This window comes from Nesoenas mayeri, assembly GCF_963082525.1.
Source record: "Nesoenas mayeri genome assembly, chromosome: 1".
Classification (NCBI taxonomy): domain Eukaryota; kingdom Metazoa; phylum Chordata; class Aves; order Columbiformes; family Columbidae; genus Nesoenas; species Nesoenas mayeri.
This window is the reverse complement of record NC_137541.1, coordinates 189,787,896-189,812,078: the sequence shown is the minus strand read 5'-3', so window position 1 is coordinate 189,812,078 and position 24,183 is coordinate 189,787,896. Positions and strand designations below refer to the sequence as shown.

At 37.1% G+C, this 24,183-nt stretch overlaps 1 protein-coding gene across 2 annotated transcripts in view; it reads left to right on the top strand.

Moving 5' to 3' along the window:
* The window catches only part of FRY (FRY microtubule binding protein), a gene marked incomplete at its 3' end in the record, with an annotated part of 160,306 nt that overhangs the window by 77,104 nt on the left and 59,019 nt on the right, over positions 1 to 24,183 (top strand). For both annotated transcript variants that reach the window (XM_080363189.1, XM_080363188.1), the window contains exons 19-35: positions 266 to 448; positions 1,327 to 1,413; positions 3,173 to 3,432; positions 3,758 to 3,947; positions 4,702 to 4,826; positions 5,006 to 5,063; positions 8,348 to 8,439; positions 8,640 to 8,812; positions 10,737 to 10,897; positions 11,666 to 11,776; positions 13,745 to 13,899; positions 15,317 to 15,416; positions 15,723 to 15,894; positions 17,678 to 17,934; positions 18,571 to 18,717; positions 22,485 to 22,653; positions 23,443 to 23,533. In XM_080363189.1, the coding sequence (XP_080219315.1) occupies positions 266 to 448; positions 1,327 to 1,413; positions 3,173 to 3,432; positions 3,758 to 3,947; positions 4,702 to 4,826; positions 5,006 to 5,063; positions 8,348 to 8,439; positions 8,640 to 8,812; positions 10,737 to 10,897; positions 11,666 to 11,776; positions 13,745 to 13,899; positions 15,317 to 15,416; positions 15,723 to 15,894; positions 17,678 to 17,934; positions 18,571 to 18,717; positions 22,485 to 22,653; positions 23,443 to 23,533 (2,531 nt within the window). The remainder of the gene's footprint in view (positions 1 to 265; positions 449 to 1,326; positions 1,414 to 3,172; positions 3,433 to 3,757; positions 3,948 to 4,701; positions 4,827 to 5,005; positions 5,064 to 8,347; positions 8,440 to 8,639; positions 8,813 to 10,736; positions 10,898 to 11,665; positions 11,777 to 13,744; positions 13,900 to 15,316; positions 15,417 to 15,722; positions 15,895 to 17,677; positions 17,935 to 18,570; positions 18,718 to 22,484; positions 22,654 to 23,442; positions 23,534 to 24,183) is intronic.

Below are 24,183 nucleotides of genomic sequence, written 5' to 3'. Positions count from 1 at the left end.
AAGATGGAAGAAAGCAGGTAGTCGAATTGCAAATTAGAGGGAGCGGTTTGGCCAAAGGACTCTGCTCATATATTGGTTTTGTGGAACGAGGTAACTTAAAGCAGCAAAACCTGGTTGTCTGAGGGAATGTGGTTAGTCTGCTACTACAGCATTTATATGGCCTCTGGATTTTGGCTTTTTGTATGTCCAAGTTAAATATAATATTCCTTGGAGACCTGGTTTTCAAACACTATCATTCCATTTCCCCCCTTGCGCTGTTCTACAGTTGATACCAAATGGATCCAGCCACCGGATACAGTCTGAAAGAAGCCCCTATTCTAATGTACTACATGCAGTTGAAGGATTTGCACTGGTTCTGCTCTGTAGTTTCCAGGTCGCTACACGTAAACTGGCGGTTTTAATCCTCAGAGAGATCCGTGCTTTATTCCTGGCCCTTGGCCAAGCAGAGGTATGATTTTCCTTTTCTGGAACTTTGAGTTAAAAGTTTCCAAAGATAAAACTCAAAACTGCTATTACAGTTGCTTTTAACATAATTGCTGTGCTGTAACAGGAATGCACTTAGTATGCACTGAGCTGACCATTTCTATTTGCCTTAACACTGCAAACCTTTCTGTATGCTCAACAATGTAACATTAATAACATGTGCCCTGTACAGGAATTTGAAGGGAAACATACTACAACTTAATATTTTCTCATGGCATGATGTGAATGTAAAAGACACTGTAAAACCTTTTTTTACTGCATGGATCATTTTTGTATTGTCAGGATTATAAGTTTATATTGGAAATTAAACTCATTGCTGTGGCATACCGTTTTGTAAAAAAATGCAGCATAAAGACTAATCTAAGATTATTCACATACATTTCCCTTGTATAGTAAAGACCTCTAAGCCTTTTTTATGGATGTAGAAGTACGGAGAGTCATGATGTGTGTTGGTGGTCACAGCTCAGTGAGCCATCCAAATGCCTAAGAATACAAATATGTGTGCTCATGACAAAGGAATGCTTTAATAAACAATAAGCTAATTTTTCAGTCTTTTGATATCAACTATCCAAAGGCATTTGGGATTTTCTGATACGTGCTTTTGTTCGGTAAGCAGTGAGCTGTAGCCACAAATAAACTTCATTTCAAACCACAGCCTGGATTTGGTTCTGAGGTTAATATGAAAATGACAAAATGCACCTATCGATACCAATGATTTTTTAAACCATTTTAGATTCATGTCATCATTTTTAGGTGGTTCTATTTCATGTTCAAAAAAAAAAAATAAAAAGGGAAATAATTTGGTCAGGATAGCAGTTAACTTGTGTTCTTTGCGTCGTGCAGGATGATGACAGGCCTATGATTGATGTAATGGATCAACTGAGTTCTTCTATTCTTGAAAGTTTTATTCATGTGGCTGTTTCAGATTCAGTAAGTACTACTTTACTCTTTACTGTTACTGCTAGCATTTACATAGTGCATAGACATAACAAATATCAGACATGAAAAACTAAAAATTAAGCTGCTAGAAATCAAATAAATTATACAGCCTCAAGACTGCAGCCATCTACCCAAGTGCTCCACGGCTCCACAATGTCCCGCACAATGTGTTCCATGAAAATAGTCATATTATGGATGTAAAAGATATTACATATAAGAAAAAAATTATAACAAAATTTATAATCAAAACTACCTGGATTCTGGACTTGTAACCTGCATCCAAAAGAACTATTGAGAAAGTAATTTCCAGGATCACCAGGTGCTTGGGGCGCTTGGAGGTCACTTACTGCTGTCATCAGTTCCAGAAGGGAATACACTTTAGATCCCTTGCATGCTCAGATTTGGCCCCACCTGCAAACCTAAGCCTAAGATCTAGATTAATTCACAGCTGAGGTGGATCTCTGCTTTTGCACTCTCATGGGCCTGGTGTGTCCAACATGCCACCAGAAGAAGCAGAGATGCAGGAAGCATTTTGAATGGAAAAGCATCAGCAGAACTGTTCCTTATGGCAGCTTGTTTTGCATACGATTTTAGAGACTAGTGCCTATGTCCAGAGAGCAGAAAATATCAGTTCTGGGCCCTTTTCAGCCTGATGAAGTTTAAAGCAACAATTGTTCCTTGCCACGAGAGCCCTTTCCTGGGGTAGGAAAGGGACATTGAACTGGTGAAGTTGGGCCATTGTGCAGCTGAAAACAGGAAAGTTTCAGGGTCAGAAACTGAGCAAGCAAGAGACATTCGGATTGTAGCCCAGGAATTAGGAAATTCAGCTGAAATAACAGCACCTGGGCTTGGATGTTGCAGTTTCTATAGGCGAAGGTTTGGATTTTGTGCTTTAATTCTATGCATTAATGATATAGCAAAGCAAATGTGTTGGCTGTGTGCCTTGTTTCTGACAAGTACAGCAGAGAGTGGTAATTCAGTGATTACTTTTGTAACAGTGGATGTGAGATGCAGGCAACAGTTACATCCTGTTTGAGGTCTGATAAGCAAATAACAAGGATGCCAAAATACATGTGTTTTAAATTTTCATTCCACAAGGTTGTTTTCTTGAGACAAAATTTAAATTACAGTGGAGAAATGGTTTGTTGATATGATGAGAACCCTACTTGCCACTGAGGCAGCAGAATTTAAGGTGGATTAAAACTGTTTACGCACCTGCTTCAGCCTTTGAATTCCCTACCTACATCTTCAAATGCCCTGATGAATTATGAAGAATATTTATTAATAGCATTGGTATTTACCATATTGTCATAGCATGTGGGAGTCTTAATCATGGGCTAAGGCTCCGTCCGGCTGTTCAGACAATGAACATATGGACAGTTGATAGCCATTCCAGACTGCCGCCTCTTACAATGGTGATGGCAGCAAGAATAGAAAGTAACAATGAGATTATATTGGTCAGACTAATCCATAGTTTTTGTAGCATTTAAGGGCAAGTTATTGTGCCTATCATGGTAAATAGGAGCTTTAAGGAAGAACCAGAGGGGAAATAATACAATAGCTCTTAGCAGCATTTGTAAAAAGCTCCTTGTGAGGGAAAGGGCAATGTGATGGCAACCATTAAAGTGTTGGTCTAAAAAATCCAACAGAAGTTGGCCATGGAGTTTGAAAAAAAAGGCAGGTACTGAGGAGGAATGTGGCAGGGAATAAATGAGCGTCACAGTGATTTTTTTCTCTTTTCTCTCCGTAGACAGCGATCCCATTAACACACAGTGTGGATTTGCAGTGGCTCGTGGAGTGGAATGCCGTCCTAGTAAACAGTCATTATGATGTGAAAAGTCCTTCCCATGTCTGGATATTTGCACAGTCTGTTAAAGACCCTTGGGTTCTCTGCCTCTTCAGTTTTCTTAGGCAGGAGAATTTACCAAAACATTGTCCTACAGCTCTCAGCTATGCTTGGCCATACGCTTTCACGAGGCTACAGCTGATAATGCCTCTTGTGGATCCAAAGTAAGTGGCAGTCTGCATTTAACTTTCATTCAAATGGGTTGTGTGATTTTAATACAAGCCTTTTTTTTAGTTTCAGGTTTCAGTATCAGTCTATAAGTCCTGCAAGGTGCTACCAAAACATTCAGTTTGAAGTTTAATAGTTGCAACTCGTAAGGTGGAAAACTCTGGTTTTCTATCGTCATTGATTTTTCCCATGTATCTGGTCATGTAGAGTAGTGGCTGGTGGCTACATGGCATGTTTTATTCCCTTTTGAAATATTTTAAGATACTGTGTAATTAAGACTGGGAAATTATTTTAATAATTTAATTTATTTTAAAATTCTAGTATTCCTGTTAATGCAAAGAAAACAAGTACTGCAAGCAGTGGAGACAACTATGTTACTTTGTGGAGAAACTATCTTATTCTCTGTTTTGGAGTAGCAAAGCCCAGTATTATGAGCCCAGGACACTTGCGTGCTTCAACACCAGAGATCATGGCTACCACGCCTGATGGAACAGTGAACTACGATAATAAGGTGATGCGTCCTCTTTCAAACAATTTATTCAATTAGAAGAGTTTTAAACTGCATCTGCATCCAGAATCTTACACTGATGAAAGTATTTCAGTTAGGGGAATATTATAATATATGCAAACTGCTTAAGGCACATCATTAACAATTAAAACATCTGTATCAACATAGTATGTCAATAAATATTTGGCAGAAGCCATGACATTTTCAAAATATTACTTTTTTTTTATCTTTCTGGGTGATGTATATTCAAAATATAGAAATTCTGGACATATGTGTTGAAGTTAACTTCAATTTGTCATCCCCTTTCTTTCCTTGTAGACCACTCAAATTTGTAAATTTGTAGTATTATTAAGCAATAAGGCAAATTTCTGAATAAATGTATAACTGTGAGACATGAAGGAATATTATATGAAATACAGTTTCAAGTAGTAGCAACCTCAGAAAAGCAGTAGTTCCACAAATGCAATTACTGGAATATTTTAAAGAAATAACAAATTAAAGAAATTACAATAACCTGAATGAAAGCAAAGAGATTTCCCAGGTATGTTTATTTGCTAGGCCTTATTGAGATGATTGTGATGTAGCAGACATCCAGTTAGGCCAGTGTATTAATATGCATAATAGAAAAATCATTTAAGTGTATTTTTTTAATACATATTGATTCTTGGACAATGTTTTTTTCTTAAGATAAAAATGTATTTACTTAATAGCGATAACCCTGACAATTAAACACCAATGATTTCTTAATTTATTTTAGGCTATTGGAACTCCATCTGTTGGAGTCTTACTAAAGCAGCTAGTGCCTTTGATGAGACTTGAAAGCATAGAAATAACAGAATCACTTGTATTAGGATTTGGAAGAACAAATTCACTTGTTTTCAGGTATTTCCTCACTTATTCTCAATTATTTGCCTTTTATTCAAATGCATTATTTTTGCTGTAATTTAAATATACTCAAATTTTTATTTGCACTTTAGACATTTTTATGTATTGAATAAAATATTTGTGCTTTTCAGAGAAGATTAGATTTTGTTTACAAAGCTGTTTTTTTTTTAATTTAGAGAATTAGTGGAAGAGCTTCACCCACTTATGAAAGAAGCCCTAGAAAGAAGACCAGAGGTTAGTTGTGGAAATTAAATATACTAGTTTGTCTAAACAGCAAAATAAATTTTGAAGTAGTGATTTTGTCTCTTTGAAATACGAAGGTATTCTTTTGTACTACGTAGCAAGTTAAGCTCTGTCTGCAACATGAATTTTATTACTTGTGTATAAAAACGTAAAAGAATACCATTAGAACTTAGTTTGATTTGAATTCTATCAGTGATACAAAATCTACAAGTACAATATAGAAATCCATTCTGAGGAAAAATTCCCAATCAAATAGGGAACTTGGATATAGTGGAAATCCACTTTCAATATCTGGAAAAAGTAATTTGTAATATAGCTGCGCTTCAAACACATTTTGCAGTGGTGTTCAGATGTGCTTTTTATTTGCAGAATAGGCAGGGTCATCTGTTTCTGTTGCAATTGACTCTGTTTGTTCATTAAAAATACAGTAGGTTAACCAGCAAATTCATCAATATTTTCACTTTCATTTTAGTACTGTCCTTTTTCATAATAGAAAGGAGTGCTGGAAAATATCCGAACAGATCATCAAGTCCCTCCAAGGGAGGATGAATTAGTCTCCTGTCATTCCTGAAAGACATTTTCTAAACTGTTCTTAAAATCCTCTGGTGACAGATTCTGTAGCCTCACTGAGCGGTTTAGTCCTAGGACGTGTCTATGCTGCTGAACAGGAGAGCCATGGGCAGAGCTCGAGTGTTGGACCCGAGTTGCCGTTCTGCTGGATTTTTCCTCCCTGGGTCAGTTTTGGACCATTTCAGCTGGCTCCCAAAACCTGACAGAAACCTAAGATGGCTCTTGAGGTAGCTCACTCCCAGGAACGAGCACCAGAAGGCACCGAGCCACCAGACACAGTCCCCCAAACTATCCCAGCTGCTTTTGCTCTGCTGTGCTTCCCTCATCCCCACCTCCCCATGGGCAGCAGCCTAAGGGCCAGGTGACAAAGCCACTGCTGTGGCTGCAGCACAGCCGGCAGGTGTGAGCAGACAGTTTGTAGTAAGAAAACACACAGTGATGATGCCCTGGGCCAGAGAAGCATTGAATGAGTCCTGCTGGGCAACATGGACATGGGCAGCCTTCCTGAGGTCTTCTGGAGCAGTGTGAATGCGAGGCAGCCTGTGCCGCTTGACTTTAGAGCCATCAACAGTCCCCATCTGTTTATGAGTGTAGACACAGCTGTTGTGTCCATGGAGTTCTGCTGTTGTTGCATTAATACTTTCTTCAGGCTTCTTTACCTGATTCTCAAGCAATTTTAAACTGTGTTCACTGCTCTATCCTCCACAGCACTTTCAATAAGGTATCCTCATGGTGACCTGGTGTGTTGTCCCCATCTGCCAAGACATAGTCTTCAATGCAGAAGCCATGTGGAGAAGGGTGGTCAGGAAGAAGCTGAAGTATTAATAGGTGGAGAGAGGCTCTCAGCTATGTCCAATATGCAAACAAACAAAAATTAATTAACTCAGTGGGCACTTAATTCACATTAAGTTTTACATGGACAGTTCTTAATAATTCTGTCTCTGGCAAATGCCCACTACCATTTCCACTCTGTGTTGCTTCACACCTCAATTCACTTCTGTGCTTCCATCCCTAGGAAGTCATTGATCTGAAAGTCACTTCTTTTGATACTGGGCAGAAGTGGATTAATACATCTTGGTGCATCCACTTCCCTCTGTATTTCTCCCTGTGTGCCATTGAATACCGGCTTGAAAGGCCTTTTGTGGAGACAGACATATCCAGTCTGCCCTCAGGAAGGGAGTTACGAGAATGCAGAGGTTTACAAAGTACTCTAAGAGCAAATTCAACACATGGAAATTTCAGTAGAGGAACAAGAGACTGCAGTGTTAATTCCTGTATTGCTCCTGATATGTAGAACTGGGACACCTTCCTGCAAGCAGTGCCACCAGTAAACCCAGGAGTGACTGCATGGGTCGTGTAGCTGTAGAGAATGTGCCAGGCCTCCCTGTCAGCATACAGTTATCCAGCACATCAGAAATAACATCCTTGAACTGACATATGCTATGACTAGAAAGAGAATTACTAGCATGGCCAAGAACTGCAGGGGCAAACCAAAATGGACATTACACAAGATCTGCCACATGGGCACTGGCACAGAGCTGGCCAGATCGCTTCTGGCACTGCTGCAGGAGGCAGCTCAGCCTCTTAAATACTGTCTTACAACAAAACTGTGATTGCTCTCTACATGTGCTTCCTGGGACCTCTAAGGTGTAGAGGAAAAAAACCACAGGGCTCTAAATATGACAAATAAAATGGCATAATGATTTGAATATAACCTTTGGCTAGGATGCTGCAGAATGCCAGTTCTGGGTCAGAATACCAGGGAAAGTATAATTTTCTTTTCCTACGTATCTGCTACCGGACATTGACAGAGCCAGAGTACTAAGTGATGTAAGCCTTTGATCTGACTCAGTATTGCCATTCTTATGTTCTCAAGAGGAAAATTTGAGCTTTGTCTAAGCTCTTCTTGTTCTGCCAGCAAATTTCTTTGAGTGCAATAGCAGCTTTTTGACCTTCTCACATTTTTTGCTTAGTGGAGATGCAGCAAACAAAGAAACAAGTCAGTTTAGCCCTTCAGCGAAGAACAGGCCTTTTTGCATTCACATCTTCCAAGGCAACAATAAAGACAGAAAGCACAGCTTTCTAGAAGATAATGAGATAATGAACCAGTTAACAGCAGTGCGGTCTTTTTCTTTGGGAGGTGTGTGTTAACTGTGTGTACAACCACTGCAGTCAACACATCCAAGAGTGCAGCAGAGCCGTGTCTGCCAGGAGCTAACTTGAATATGGGTGATCATATAGGTGCGGCATTGACAGGTTCAAGAATGGCTAATCACTGAAATATTTTCCTGGGATCCGGGTATCTGTTCTGCACTGCACAATGCTTCCAGCACCTGAACTAGGTGGTGTTAAGCTAACAGGAATATCCCTGTGACCTGAAGGTAGCATGTTTTTTGGCACAGGAACCTTGCATATTAATTATTTTTTATCCTGTATTTCATTATTTCATTTCCACATTTTCAATGAAAACTGAGGTATCTGTTTACATTTTGTTCTATAGTTGCAAAGACAAAAATCTGATCATTCTGTGTTGTGTATAAGTACACTGTTTTGATGAAATATGCAAAACCAGTCAAGTTCCTTTATGAAGAAAATTCTTGAACTGGAATTCTCACATCTTGCTGCTGTGCTGACATTTCTGAAGTTACTAGTTTTTAATGTATGCACCTACACATATAAAAAATGGTTGTTTTTTAAATTCCAAGAACAAGAAACGTCGAGAGCGCCGAGATCTACTAAGACTGCAGTTACTGCGAATTTTTGAACTACTTGCTGATGCTGGTGTTATAAGTGACAGGTAGGACCATCACTCATCATCAATATTGATCTTTAAGTGAAATAATTTTTCGTGTTTGAAACACTGAGTTTGTGTTGGTATGTTCTTTGAAGAAGTGTATAAACTATGAGATATGCAGAGATTTTTATGCATTTCTTCAGCAAACTGTAGTATAACTACACTGTTACTCTGTATTAATGTGTGACTTTCCTTTGTGCTAGTACAAATGGAGCCTTAGAAAGAGACACGTTAGCCCTTGGAGCCTTGTTCTTAGAGTATGTTGATCTGACTCGCATGCTTCTGGAGGCTGAAAATGATAAAGAAGTCGAAATCCTTAAGGATATGAGAGCACATTTCAGTGCAATGATTGCCAACTTGATTCAGTGTGTTCCAGGTATGATACTAAATTATCTCAACATACTATGAGATTGCATTTAATAGATGTAGTGAAAAAGGTTTGGTTTTTTTCCTGTACTTTTTTCACTGCTTGTGAATTGTCATGTAATGAATGTAAAAGGAACTGTGGACAAAAATGTGTTAAAAAGTCTATTAAGAGTCAAATTTAAAAAAAAAAAAAAGTAAAGCTTGTTGAAGCTTGTAGTACTCATATACAACAATCACCTCTTTAAAAGCCCAGCAAAAAAATTGTCTGTGACCTCTTGGGACACCAGGTTTCTTTAATGCAAGGCCATATTTGCTTCCCTTTGACTTTGTAGCCAGATTCTTCATAAACTCATACAGGCCTTGAAAAATGCATATAGGTGCAGAAAATGTACAATATTAATTGCAGTGAAAACTTGCCTGAGGTGTTGCGACTGTATCCCATGTTACCTGACACCAGCTGTATAGCAAAGATTTCTCCAATTTATTTCATGCTTTTTATATACTGCAAGATCACTTCAGAAATGTAGTGCAATTCCATTAAGGTAAAAAAAAAAAGAGTCTGTTTTAAATTCCATGTAATTAGTGGAAGATGAAGTCTGGAGATTACTCCATCTATGTAAGTCTGCTCTCCCCAGATCATTTATGGCAGGACATGATAGCACTGGTAGCAACATATAGGAAGAAATTCAAGAGAGTACAGTAAGGGAATAAATGATGAACAAATGTTTTCACATAAACTCCCAGTGCGCAAATTTTGTCAAAGTTGTTCCTTTTAGCTGTGACTTACATAAAAAATGTATATTAATTGAATAAGATAAGAAAAAAATGACATCCCTGCTATTCTCATTTAAGAAAGTAGAAAATTCCCTCTGAACCAAGTGGTGTCAAGTTCTTAGCTGCTGTTAAACAACATACTACAATTCTTTATTTCTTTTCTGAATGATGCTCATTAGCAATACAGAATTTATTTAGTAGTTACTTTGCCAGGAGTATTTGCAAAGGTCTTCCTCTTTGCATTTACGCTCACATTCTATAAGGCACATGACAAAGGACAGCATGTTGTATGAATTTTCCACCATGAAACAGCCATATTGTACATTTTGAGAGAAAGCAAGAATAAGTGCTGCATTTCAATAATTCTGTATGTAATTCTCTGAAGAGAGATATTTTCTGCTAACAAGACTGCTTTAAAATATGTCAATAACTAACAAAGCCATAGCATTTAACTTCTGGCAACAAAGGTTTATTGTGTCAACATCTGTCATATTTAGCCACTGTTCATATTGATTTGCATTACTATTGTCTAGTTAGATTTTGTTGGCCAGGAGCGGTTTGCCAGTCTCTTTAATAAACATTGCACCGCCTCTGCCATCATCTTTTGCTCTGGGAAATTAAAAATACTGTTTAAACTATTTATCTTTTTTTTTTTTCCCACACGGTTAAGAATTCATAGAGATTTTTATTTGCTGAGGTAATTTAGATGTTCAGAAAATATATCACATCTTTGTCATGCGCAAACAGGCACCAAGTTTCTTTTATTTCTTATCCCTACGCTTTATCGTATTAGAAGAAGACCTATGTTATTGCATTTAAAGGACTGGAAAAGACAAGTAAGTATTTAACACTAAAGGAATGCAGGAGGCAGTGAAAAACCTGATTCTATAATCAGTTTCTTGCGTGCTGTTTCTAAAATCAGATGTACCTGTTTGTATAAATACACATTAATTCAGAACTGAAGGTCCTTAGAAATAAGGTGCATCTTTTTCACTACGTTAGATTTTTGAAAGGAGCTTAGATACTTTGGAGTAAGTATATATTGAACATTTAAGAAAAACTCTATTTGCAGAAATCTGAAATTCATGGTATCATTTCTGCCAAATTAATGTGTATCTAACATTAGCAAATGCCAACTATTTCTATTTCTGTTCACTTAGTTCACCACAGGAGATTTCTCTTCCCTCAGCAGAGCTTGAGGCATCACCTGTTCATCTTATTCAGCCAGTGGGCAGGACCTTTCAGTATTATGTTCACACCGCTGGACCGTTACAGTGACAGAAATCATCAGATTACAAGATACCAGTATTGTGCATTAAAGGTATTAAAGTTTCGCTATCAAAATCAGTAATAGCGATTTTCCAGTCAAAATGCAAGTAACTGTGGGGTTTATTTTATTTCACAGAAATTTGAACTAGCATATGTGATGTAGACTTGTATACTTTTAAAGCCTAATCATTTCGAAAACCAAAATGCATTTTAAAATGTTATTTATCTGTTCATTAACAGGTTATCAGATTCAGTGAGTGGGTATTAGGCTTTGAAATTAAATATAGTACCAATTCAGTATCACATGCACATCTCAGAACTGTCTCCCACACTTGCCTGGAGACATGCTCAAGAATTATAATAATATACTTTTGCTGCAAAAAACAGTTGCAACTCCCCTACATAAGTAAGCTGGGAAAATAATAGCTTGTAAGTTGTTATAGATAAGCTGCATCACTTAGTGTAAAACAATTTTATTTTTTACATAAAGATACTATTGAAGCATCTATGTATTTTAATTGGTTTTGTAGCTTGATTTGTGAGGACTGGGTAAAATGACAATGTGCATCTTGAAGAATGGGGAAGATGGGCTATAGTATTCCTTCCAAAATACTTAAATTGGGCATTATCTTGAAGCTACTAACATCTATAGCAACATAATTACTGAATCCTAGCAACATCAGCTCTTACCATTTTCACCATAGTTCCCTCAAAAATAAAAACAAGTGGCAGTCACGCTAGCCTGGATCTGGGCTCAAATCATTCTGAAAGGTTTGTTCACGTTGCTTTTTTGTGTAACTAAAATTCCTTGTGCTTTTAGGCCATGTCAGCTGTGCTCTGCTGTGGACCTGTATTTGATAATGTTGGTCTTTCTCCTGATGGGTATCTTTACAAATGGCTTGATAACATTCTGGCTTGTCAAGATTTACGTGTAAGTACTCACCAAAATGCAACACTGATGAGTAATTTTAATGTCTGTATTGAGTGAGTAAAGATTTTGTGACTATAAGAACTATGACTGTGTATGTTCTATTTCGAGCAGGAAACAGTAGCTTTTTGCAAGGTTCTAATATAAAAGTGTAACTAATTTTAAAGCATTTAAACAGTAAAAGAATTCTTATTCCTAAAAATGTAATGTAGGTAAATAATAAGCTAAAAAAAATTCCTTGTGGCTCAGTGTTGCTTGCAACAGAAGGTTAGGCTTTTCATCTGCTGATAAAGAAAGGTTAAAACTGGCACAAGCTCAAAAATATTTGTATTTCTATTTGGAGTACTTCCACCCACCCGCTTCAGGTTTCTGTGGAATGATAATGTAAAATCCTTTCCTGCTTGGTAACATAGATACCAGTGAAACAAATCCGAGTGAAAATTAGTGGGTAGATCTTCCAAAGAAGTCAAGATGATAAATTATTCAGGAGAGGAAAAAATCTCCTTTTCTTTTTAAAGAATATGTAATAGATTAATCTTGTAATTGCCTCTTCCATTTCTGTGAGGATGGGTTTTGACTTTATAATTATGCAGTCATACTTCTGTATTTACAGCTGATTGGACTACTTGTTTGATTAAGGAGGAATGGATTGGTGGTCTGCATCAAGTGGAGAGAGAGAACAATGGTCTTTCCCTTTGTGGTATCTTGCACTTTGACCTGCTGTTCTCCCTAATAGCCTCATTCCAGCACAGGTGGCTGTAATTGCTAAAAAAATGCAAACAGCAAAGACTAAGGGCTTGTGGAGCAGCTAGATGATACATGCTGTGGAAATAATAATTGATAAGGAAAAAAAAAGGTTGGACAAATTAGAAGAATAGCTACAGAGAAAATCTTTCAGAAATTAGATAGGATTTTGGAATGTTGATAGGGATGGAGCTCTAAAGGTACGTGTAAGTGATACGTATAGTTGAAATTCTTATGGATATGGGAAGGAAACACACAGAATAAGAGAAAGGAAAAGATGAACTTTTCCTCCTGACATTTTTTCATTATATTTAATGTCTAATCGATCATTAGTATATATCACTCATAAAGTAACTGGGGACAAAAATTACCCCTTGAAATACAAAATTTGGATATAATAGGTGAAATATGTTTCCCCTAAGCTAATCACTATAATTCATGATTGATCACTGTGGTCAAGGACTGTAAATAAACTGCACTGCCTATGGAGCTAGTTCAGATTTAGGTGAGAAGTGTCCTACATCGTCCATTAAAATTAAATACCGTTTGCAGTCTTCACAAGTAGTTGCTTACACTGGGTGACTGAATATTAATAGGAAATAATGTTTGATGTTCCACTACTATTCTCTATCAAAGGATAACAAAGGCACAGTCTAAGCCTTAGTTGTGATATGTTTGTAGCAGTAGTGGTACCAGGATCAAGTGATACAAGGGCTTTAGGGAGAGTTGTTAGATTGTTTGATGTAGTTGGATTAAATATGCAAGTTTTCATACCCTCAGGCTTGCAAAAGGTATTTTCTTTGTCTGCCTTGCTTCTGTGTTAATCAAAACAAGGACACACATTAAGTGTGTCACTTTATGGAACTCACATGAAGTCAGAAATAAACATTTGACAAATCAGCTAACCAATACAAATGCAAGGTGCCCAAGAACGCCTATAATGTGTCTTAGATTTTCCAAAGATTCTGCTTTTTCCTGTGCTTAACTTTGGAAACCTTTGAAAGTTTATTTCTTTTATGTAGTCTTTGTCTATACAACTTTCTTTCAAATGGGGAGTATTGAAAACTGAGTCATATTTCAACTTTGTTATCCTTAAAATAAATTTATTACGAATTTTCTGATTTCTTTTTACTTTTTTTGAATACTCCATTTTCCTCTTTTTCTACCTGTGTCACTTTAAGAATAGTAGAGAATGAACAAATCTGATCTCACCAATCATATGTTCAGGTTCATCAGCTTGGCTGTGAAGTTGTGGTCTTGTTGCTAGAACTGAATCCTGATCAAATCAATCTCTTCAACTGGGCTATAGATCGATGTTACACTGGATCATACCAGCTTGCTTCTGGGTGTTTCAAAGCCATTGCCACTGTGTGTGGGAGCAGGTATTAATTCATCTATTAATCTACATTTTTCAAATGTAAAGAAAACTGGAGGTTCAGCTTGTGTTACAAAGAATTGTTTGTCTCACTCTCATGTTATATCTCTCAAACAATTATTGGGGACTGTATCACTTATTTCCATGATTCTTAAAGTGATCTGCTTGGTAGAAGATGCTCTTACTATATTTATATTTGAAATCTGAGGCATTTTTATGCTCTTTTGCTCAGGAAGATACAAAATAACCACAACACTTTAATTTGAACACAGGTCATAAATCTAATTTCAAAATATTTGGCATTGTTTTTTATTTGCTTTATAAAAGATAAAGTGTTTTAATTGTTATTAACTAATACTTTAATTAAAATAATAAATTAATTAATATTGTTATTAATTTGTGAAAGCTGTTAACAGTTTTTCCTCTATTGTCTGTCAACATGTTATAGAGGCCACTGCTTAAGCTGCTTGTAAAATAAGCAATCATGTATCTCATTGCTGATGTCCATCTTTCTACAAAGAAGCTACTTCCCTTAATTTCTGTTTTATTTTTATTTTTTAAACTTAGTGAAGGAACAAAGAGACAGGTGTAGAGGATGGATTGTAGCTAGTATTTGGAATTATGAAGAATGTCTCATGCCATGCATGTATTTGCTATATTTTTAACACTAAGATGTCCAAATAGGTATTCTGCAGCCATCCAGGAGCACCGTAGCTCACGTCTGGGATGAGAAATTGATGTTTCATAATTGAATCATGTGGATTTACAAGTCATCATGAGAAAGCAGAAACTTGTTTAGTGAAAATCCAAATATTGTGCCATGGGAATTGCTTTTCTAGCAGTAGTCTCATTAAGTTAACACTTCAGTATATTTAGCATTACAATTAATGTTAACTTTATAGACAGTGGTCTTTTTGAAGCAGTTATTTGTGTTTATTCTTTGAAAACAATTTTTATAGAACTGGCTGACATCTGGAAATGTTCATGTCAGAGATACTGTATTTTCTCCAAAGGGGCGGTTGTAATTGCAGCTTGGATTAAGAAGTACTTTATCCCTGGAGATTTTCATGCTGCCCATCTTCTCTCATGGGTGTCGGCCTGTTCTATAAACAGTTTATGTTATAAATTAAAATGAATTGTCAGTTATAGACACAGGTACTGCGTTTCTCACTGTGGGTAGCTCAGTGCATTCCTAAGCATTAATCTGAGGTAATTACAAATAATCCCTTCTTTCTTCCTGTGCACCAGATGGTCCTTTGATCAAGCAGCATGTATTTATAAGAGCTCCCTTTCCCATATTCTGGTGGTAGAACAGAGAAAAGAAAGATGATGTTCTCTTTAGACTATATTACAGAATAAATCAGAGTGAATATTATCTGCATTCCTCACTGACAGTCACAAAAATGTACTGTTTATTCTTCTAGGAACTACCCTTTTGATATAGTGACGCTTTTAAACTTGGTGTTGTTCAAGGCATCTGACACCAACAGAGAGATTTATGAAATTTCCATGCAACTAATGCAGGCACGTATCAGCTATGGTTTTTGTCCCCCTACCTTTGAGGTTTTTTTGTGAACTTCTTATAAAGTACTGTTTATTTGTTTTTTAGTTTTGTTTTGAAAATAAACAGTTTTGTCTTGGCTATAAATAATTATGGGGATATTTATACAACAATGAATGGAAAAATACTAGTTATGGTGTCTTTCAAATTTGGAGACTATACTCTAAAGCACATAGAGCATTTTCTGGTATCTAGACTTGAAATGATGACATTTCCTGAAACACTGAATTTTTACTGTCTCATTACATTATTTATTTTGTCTTTTACAGATCCTTGAATCAAAGCTTTTTGTTTATTCAAAAAAGGTAGCTGAGCAAAGACCAGGCAGTATCTTGTATGGCACGCATGGTCCATTGCCACCTCTTTACAGCGTCTCACTTGCCCTTCTTTCATGTGAACTAGCAAGGATGTATCCTGAACTCACTCTTCCACTTTTTTCAGGTACCTATATCTATTTGAGTAATTACCTACTTTAGATTTCTGTACAAATGGTAGACTGATAAGACATTTTCACCTGTGGACAACAATTCTGTTCATAAATTTAGCTTGACCTGGTTTTATTTTGGTTCAGGTCTAATCAGATTTAGGAATGCAATTTATAGTTCATAGAGGTATTTATGCAAAGTACAGAATAGATTTTTAGAAACCGTGTTTGTGGATTCTGTGCCACTTGTGTCATCTTAGGGTAGCTTTGAAATTGCAAGGGCCCTGAAAATGTGACATTGGGAAACTCTACTATAATGGGTTCTCATGTTAAACATAGTGATTATTCTTATACAGACATTTATGTAGATGATACTTGTGAGGACAGAATTCTTCATTCTATATAAACATGACTTTAACTTTGGAAAGATTGATTGCATGTGTCCAGTTTTACCAATGATCCAAATCACTCAGAAGGAGTGATCTCTACCTTCTGTTATTTTCCACATCTGTAGCTCTTTAGTATCATTTTAATTTTATGAGAAATATATTTTGTCAGGCTTACTAATAAAAATGTTAAAGAATCAGACCAGACCTGCAGGAGCACCATTCAGAATATGCCCACTCTGCAACCATTTCTGGGAACAATTATGTTTTGAGACCTTTCTGTCTGTTTTAATCTGTCTAATGTGTTGCTCTAGTTTTAAAATAACAGAATGCAGATTCAGTAGTCATGGGAATTCTTACTGGCTCTTAAAACCCCTTTCTGTTGTTTTTACGCAGTCTGTGGGAGCTGGAGGAAGGGTAAAGGAACTATACATCATCCATTTCTCGATGCCCAAGATACCATGAGTTATAAATAACTGGTGTGGGGAAATTCTGGTGGCTCATTTATCTCAAAGTAAATGTTGTTCATTAGTACTGTTACCATCTATTCATGTTTCTGTAGTGGCTACGTCGTTAGAACTCAAATACACAGTCCACATCAGATCCCCTTTCTATACATCTAGAATCATAAGGATAGAGAACACTGTATGTCTTGAAGATTTTTAAAAACCAGGCAGTGAGGAAAGAAAGTAAATGTTAACTCTACTGATTCTACAGAATAATTCTGCTAAAGAGAGCTAATGTGGTTCATTCACCTTGACAGGAATCTTGTCGCTGTATTTCTTATCCAAATTTCTTTTCCAAATCCTTTTCCCTTACAGTGCCAGTTCTTTTTATATAAACTATATGAAGTGCTGTAATCCAGCACTCCTGGACTGGCAGACGACTGTGAATTTTATAGGCCTCCCCACAGGAAATAAGACTCCTGACATACGTGAGGTGTTTTTTGTAAACTCAGTATAATAAGCGCCTTAAGATTTAAACTATAGCTTAGAAACAAGGAGGCTGGTGGGAAACTTGTAATTCTGCAGATCACTTTTGTATGTTTATTGGAATTCTCCAAAAGCTCTTGAAATTCTAGAATAACAGCTTGTAACTGAGTTATCCTTTTTCCTCTCTACTGACATCCGTTTCACTTAATACATAATATGGCACAGTAACAAGGGGTGACTTTCTGTTTCAAAGCCCAGACTATGTTAGTTATTTTAGAAGGAAGACCTGAGCAATTGCTTGCTGACACTGAACATTGATGTTTCTCTTCAAGAAGCTCAAGTATATGCTTTTGTATGCTTGTGATTTGCAAGGCAAAAACCATCAGGTGTCCTAACACACATCAGGAATCTGATTTAAACACTGTATTCAAAGTTGCTTTCATAAACTAACACATTGTTGTTTCCAAATTTTACTGTTTTAGAGGTAAGCCAACGATTTCCAACAACACATCCGAATGGAAGACAGATCATGCTTACCTATCTGCTGCCATGGCTTCATAATATTGAACTTGTAGACAACAGACTGCTCCTGCCTGGTTCAAGCCCCACCACTCCAGAAGATGAACTGAAGGACAAGGATGGGGAAATAACAGTCACAAGTGGACTAAAAGGCAATGGCTGGGGCTCTCCTGAGGCCACCTCGCTGGTTCTTAATAATCTCATGTATATGACAGCCAAGGTAAAAAAGCAAAACAAACAAAAAAGCAAACCTATAAAACAATTTCTGAAATATTCAAACTTGTATTTCATATACAAAAGGTAATTAGGTTTCTTCCTCTGATGCCAGAAATTTTGCACTGGAATAGTCTTTGTGAATAATTTTCTGTAGAACAGCATGACCAAGAGATTGCCACTCCTCTCCTATCCAAATGTCAGCCTGTGCAGTGGTTAAAACAATCTTCTCAAAGTGGGAGCCAAAGATTTTACATGGCAAACTGAACAGCTTCAATGCTAGACTCCACATATTGTGTGCACACACTCACCATTTCAATGACTGGACAAAAGGGAGTCATTACTATAACTGTGTCTTGCAAAACAGAGCAAAAACTGCTCCTTTCCAGTGTTGAAGCAAAGGGCTGTCTAATGCTTCGTTCTGCTACGATTTGCTCAGGATAGAGGCGACAAAAAGCTCAGTTCTCTGAAGGCTGAAGCGCTTAGGTACGGACATGTAGAAACAAACTTTTAGTTGCTAGAACTTACGCTTTGAAATCTATTAGGCAGCTTTTGAAAATAATATTTTGTAACTCGTTACAGTATTTTACTGTTTGTTTTGGTCTGTGTATTTCAAGAAATATATGCCTATGATCCTTTGCAGTATGGAGATGAAATTCCTGGACCAGAGATGGAAAATGTCTGGAATGCTTTGGCCAACAATGAAAAATGGAGTAACAACCTTAGGATAACACTGCAGTTTCTCATTAGTTTGTGTGGTGTTAGCAGTGATACCATCCTTTTACCTTATGTAAGTGTTTACACTTTTTTTAATTTACTATTAGTTGCACAGGTTTTAATAAACAGCTGTCACTTGCAGAAAAATAATTTCTATTTCAAAAATAAGAAGTGCCAACATATTTCCTGGCACACTGTACAAAAATAAATTGCAGGAATAAATGAGCCAAGAAACTGAAAGTCAAGAAAGGAATTGTTTAGTGGGAATCTTGGTCTCCACCAGTGGAGCACACCTCATTTCAACTAAGACGTGGGCTCCTCTCAAGCAAAAAGTGACTTTGCGTGTCTATGTAAGACGCCAGTAACAGGGACTGGCCGTAAATTGTCAGAATGAATGAGAAAAAATATTAGAAATATTTTTTCGTGTCAGAATTGCATTAAAATATGCAATTTATATATAAATTTAAAATTTTATTAAAAAGACAGAACCGCTGTTCAGAGGTTAAATAACTTGCATGAAAAAACATACAAGAAGTAAAAATACTAAATGCTTATAATTTTTGTCAGTAATCAACTAGTTTGCAACATGAATTTAAACAATGTGTTTTATATCACGAATGGGACATAACGTGCTATGCTCTTATTAGTTTCTTTGTTGTAAAGATTTGGGTTTAGTTTTAAGAAAGTGCTACATTCTCTTGTTCAGAAGACTAAGGCTTTCTGTGGGACATCTCAAGAGACACAAGATCACTAACCTTTATAAGCTACTTAACTGTAGCAACTTTGGTCTTTGCTTGGCTGTTATGAATTACATAACTGTTTCTGCAAAGTGCAAGTCAAACTGCGCAGGATATTGTTATTATTCAAGTTAAAATAAAATCAGGGCTGTCTGAGAAAAGCAAGATAGTTCCATTCCCATGTTCCTTATTCCTCAGTTGCTGGGCGAAACAGAATCTAAATTTGGTAAATTTTCCAGCACAATTAAAATATGCTGGTTTACTAGTTAGTCTCTTTCTATTGATTTCCATGAAATAAATTTGAAATAATTAGTAATGTGATTAATCTAAAAAGCCTCACAACCGTATTTCATTTACAGTTACTGAAATAATACTTTGCTTAAAGTGTTCATGATGACTTCTAAGTGAAATAGAATGAAAGAAGTAGAGAAGACCATAAAAATTTTCCAGATGTTTTTATTGTATTGTAGACATCCTGTTGATTTTCTTTTATTTGTATGGCTAACTGTTGTATATGATCAAATCAGTGCATATATATGCCAGGTCAATGTTGCCTAGCTAATCAGAAGAGGAAAGATTGGAAAGTGAAGTTCCTGTAAGAACATGCTCAAGGTTTATATAAGAAAATGACCAAAGAGATCAATCCCAAATATCCTGAGGATAATGAAGATCTTTCCACAATTGTGACAGAGTGACAGTGGCTAACAGCTTGAAAAAGGAATAGGGGCAGTTTTGTAAGAGAAAGGAGTAGTCTTGTACTGAGTATATGTTATCACCCCCAAATTTGTAGCCTGAGGAGAAGTGTCTAATAGCCCTTTGTCTCTTGTCCAGGAGCCCCTCACATCCCTCACCCCACACCCCATCCAGATACTTGCACACCCAGAGTTTTCAACACATCCTTTTTCCAAAACTGCTGCCATCCCGCAGCTCAGAGCAGCCTACCTCAAACCCTGCTTAATACCCATAGCACTTCTCCTTTCTTCAAATTCTTTCCAAACCCTCTTGACTCGAAGCATTGGCCCTCACAGTCCTGTCCTTCTAGAGGACAATACAGTCCTCTGACTCCATGGGGAGAGCAGTCTGTTTTGGCATCTCCAGCTCCATCTGTTCACCGTCTCCTGTTTGGCCCGTGGGACTTTTCTGCTCTCCCTCCCAGGCTTCCAGTGGCTGTAAACAAGACATTCAGGTCTTCACTAGTGGCAGCAGCTGACAAGATTCCCGTCATTTCTGCCACACTGTTAGTGTGTGTTTTATAATGTTGAGTTAAAAGTCCGATCCTCACATTTTGCAAAGTCTGAAAAAGTTTTTAACTTCTGTAAGAAGCCTGGCTGTACTAATGAGTCACCCTTTAATTGATGGCTTTGTCTGGAGGAGGAAAGTACGCTGGGCTTATCACACACATCTGCTTAGTGTTTTGATAATGCCCTGGAGTTTACAGATAAGAAATGATTCCTAACTCCACTAACTACACAAGACTGCTGATACCATAAACACGTATATTCAGTTATCATGTAGATAACATGTACACGTTAGCAAATAAAGATAATTCGAACAGTTTATCAGCATTGTTCCAGCTCACCTGGGCTCAATAGACCAGGGGGCTGCAGGATTGCCAGTTTACCCATCTTCTTTTGGAGCCCTCTGTGCCCCAAGGCTGTCACCAGCTGCTTCATGCCCTAAGCCATCTGTTCTGCCTTCGTGGGTCCAAGCCAAAAGCATGCCTGACTTACTTTATTTTTTTTTCCCAAGCAGCTAAATTCATTGCTTTGTCTCTTCTGTTTCCTTTAAGCATTTTTCCCCAGTGCACCAGTGTAAACTCCCGAGCTGTCCTTTCTTTCACATACGTACTGAAAGATTTCTTAGAATAATTACAGTTCAGAAATGTCTTTGCCAAACACTCTTAGTGTAGGGAATGTGACCCCTTCTGGGGTGAAAGAAGTTGGAAGTGGCACTGTGAGCCCAACCAGAAATGAGCCTCAGAAAGGAGATGGATTTGTGTGTGGAAAGTCCCTGGGAAATTTTTAGCACAGTAGAATAAAAGAGACTTTGAACAGAATATGTGCATTTCCTCTACTTTAATTTTTAAAAGGGAGGGAGGGGTGGGGTGAGGGAAGAGGGAAAGACAACCAGTCAGGAAGTCATTATAATGTAAGTATTTAAGAGTATAAGAACACCAACACTTGGCGAGGCCAACAGGCAGTTCAGTCCTCTATATTAGCTCCACTATAAGCATCTCTTTAGAGACATTTGAACAAGAAGTGAGCACAGAGAGATGCTTCCATATGTCATCTCTCAGCTCCAGCGGTTTATGAAGCTAGTGTTTCTGAGTCAGAGAGAATCTCTGCTTTTAACAGCCAACAGGGTTTTTTTTTCCCTCAAGAATGCAGTCCAATTTGATCTCAGTATCTCAACAGTCCTAATTGCTGCAGCACATACAATGTTTGAGGTCTTGTGAAAAGGTGAAAGCTTTTTTACCAAAATTTCTGTAAATGATACTCTCAAATTTTTGAAATCAGGATGCATGAGGTCTGTATAAATAATTGCTCTGTGTTTCTTCCATGTGCTATTACTTCAATTATGGATACAAATAAGCTACTCAGAGTGTGACTTATTCTATGTGGCTAGCTGTAGCTGCCTCTTTCGCATTAACCATAGCTGGAAATACAGGCATGAAGCTTTGGTTGGATCTAGATTTCTAGATGAGAACTTTGCTCCGTTCAAGAGACTAAGATTCATCTTCAGTGGAAATCACATACTCAAACTATAAATCCCTGAGTGTGATTCTGAGTTAAATCTGATATCCTTCAATGACCAGTGAAAATTAAATGGGTTTTTGTATGTGTATGTTATGTAGTTATATATTTAAACAGCTGATTTGTGGATGGTAAGCAAAAAGGTTGGGGTAATTACATCTCTGGGGACATGATCTTGATATCAAAGTGAGCAGTTTTATTTCTGTATGAACAAGATGGATGCAGTTGCGTACTTGTGGTGTCTGTCCAGGAGTAACACCTTCCATCCTGGATCTTTTCAGTACTGCAGTTTAACAGGTATTGATTTTTTTGGAAATTCAGAGTTTAATAACTGTTATTTTTTTCTCTAGATAAAAAAGGTTGCAATATATCTATGCCGCAATAACACCATTCAGACAATGGAAGAGCTTCTCTTTGAGCTGCAGCAAACCGACCCAGTGAACCCAATAGTCCAGCATTGCGATAATCCTCCGTTTTACCGTTTTGCTGCCAGTAACAAAGCCTCAGCTGCAGCTTCTGGTATGACTTAAATGTACTTTTCAGTTATGCTCTCCTGCTATTTCCAATCTTCATGTATTTGAAAAAACACTCTCTTAGTTTTGCACCCATTCAGACCTGTGTATATATAAAGTGCAAGTTTCAGGGCCTTGTTGCACATCTAAATTACAGTTCTTCTTGATTCCTAATGTTGTAAATGCTTTGTAAACCTATGCTTAATTCTCTCAACTATTTAAATAGGATATTGCCAATGTTTGGTGCTGTTCTCATATGAAGTAGTTCTTCTACCACTAGTTTCTCAGAAAAAGAAGTCATAACCAATGCTGTGATTATAGCAGATAAACCAAAGCAGCAGAGTTTCCTGAAAACAGAGAGCCTCAATTGTGTGGCTGTTCTATTTTTAAAGGCAAGAGGCTATTTCTAAGCCACTGTAGTCATAGATACATAAGAGACACCCACCCCAAATGTCAATGTTTTGCCAAATTGTTGAAAAACAATAGGTTATGTCACCTAAGAACGAGCTTAGTTCAAGGAGTGGAAGAGCCTCATTATGTTAATCTGCCTCTCAAAGCATGTAAATTAGCATCATTATATTAATCTACCCTTCAAAGCATGTAAACTTTTCACCCTTCAGCCATGCAAGTAGGTCCGGTTTTGTAGAGGTAATGGTTTTCACTCACATGCACAAGTACTTGCAGAATGATCAGTTTGACTGCAGCTACTAAAGAAATCCAAGTTATGGGCTTTTATTGCTTTGCAAATCCTGTCTGCTACCTCTAACAGGTGTTCTTACTGACATCTCATACACAGGAACCACCTCTAGCAGCAACACTGTTGTAGCTGGCCAAGATAGTTTTCCTGATGTAGAAGAGAACAGAGCGGTGAAAGAGACTGATGAAAGGTTTGTGGTTTGTTTGTTTTCTCTCCAAAATGTATGCGCTTTCCTAGGCAAAGGGTGAGATGTTGGAAAAGTTCTGCATTGTTTTATGATGAACTCTGACACTTGCACTGATCCTAAGTGGCACTATCCCAGTAAGACAATTTTAAAATGAGTTTATGCAAAAGTCAAAAAAAAAAAGCTATTCCCATGTTTCTAGTTCCTGAGTGTGGTTAAATAATACATTGCAGAGGAACATCTGTTAAGCCTACATTGAATAAATTGTGGTAAGTAGAAGATCGTGGTTTTGTACGAATTATCCACAAAGGTGAAAGAAAAGCAAGTGTGTACCAAATAATGACTATTCAAATCTTTATTAAAAATCAAGTTTGATCACATCTTTGATTTCCTGGATAGCAAGTAAAATTTAGTATGCAGATTTGTATCGATGATTGCAAGGACACTTCATTTATCTGGATAAAATATCTTACAGAGGAAAGCTATGTAAAATATTTTGCTCAGAAATCATACATTTAATTTAGTCTTTTACTATTTATAGTACATGCTGTCAAATGCTGAATGAATAAATGTGAAGTTTAAGGGCCATCAGATCTGCAAGCACAGGCAGATACATATTTATTCTCTCACTGAAACCCTCTTATTTTTGAAGAGAA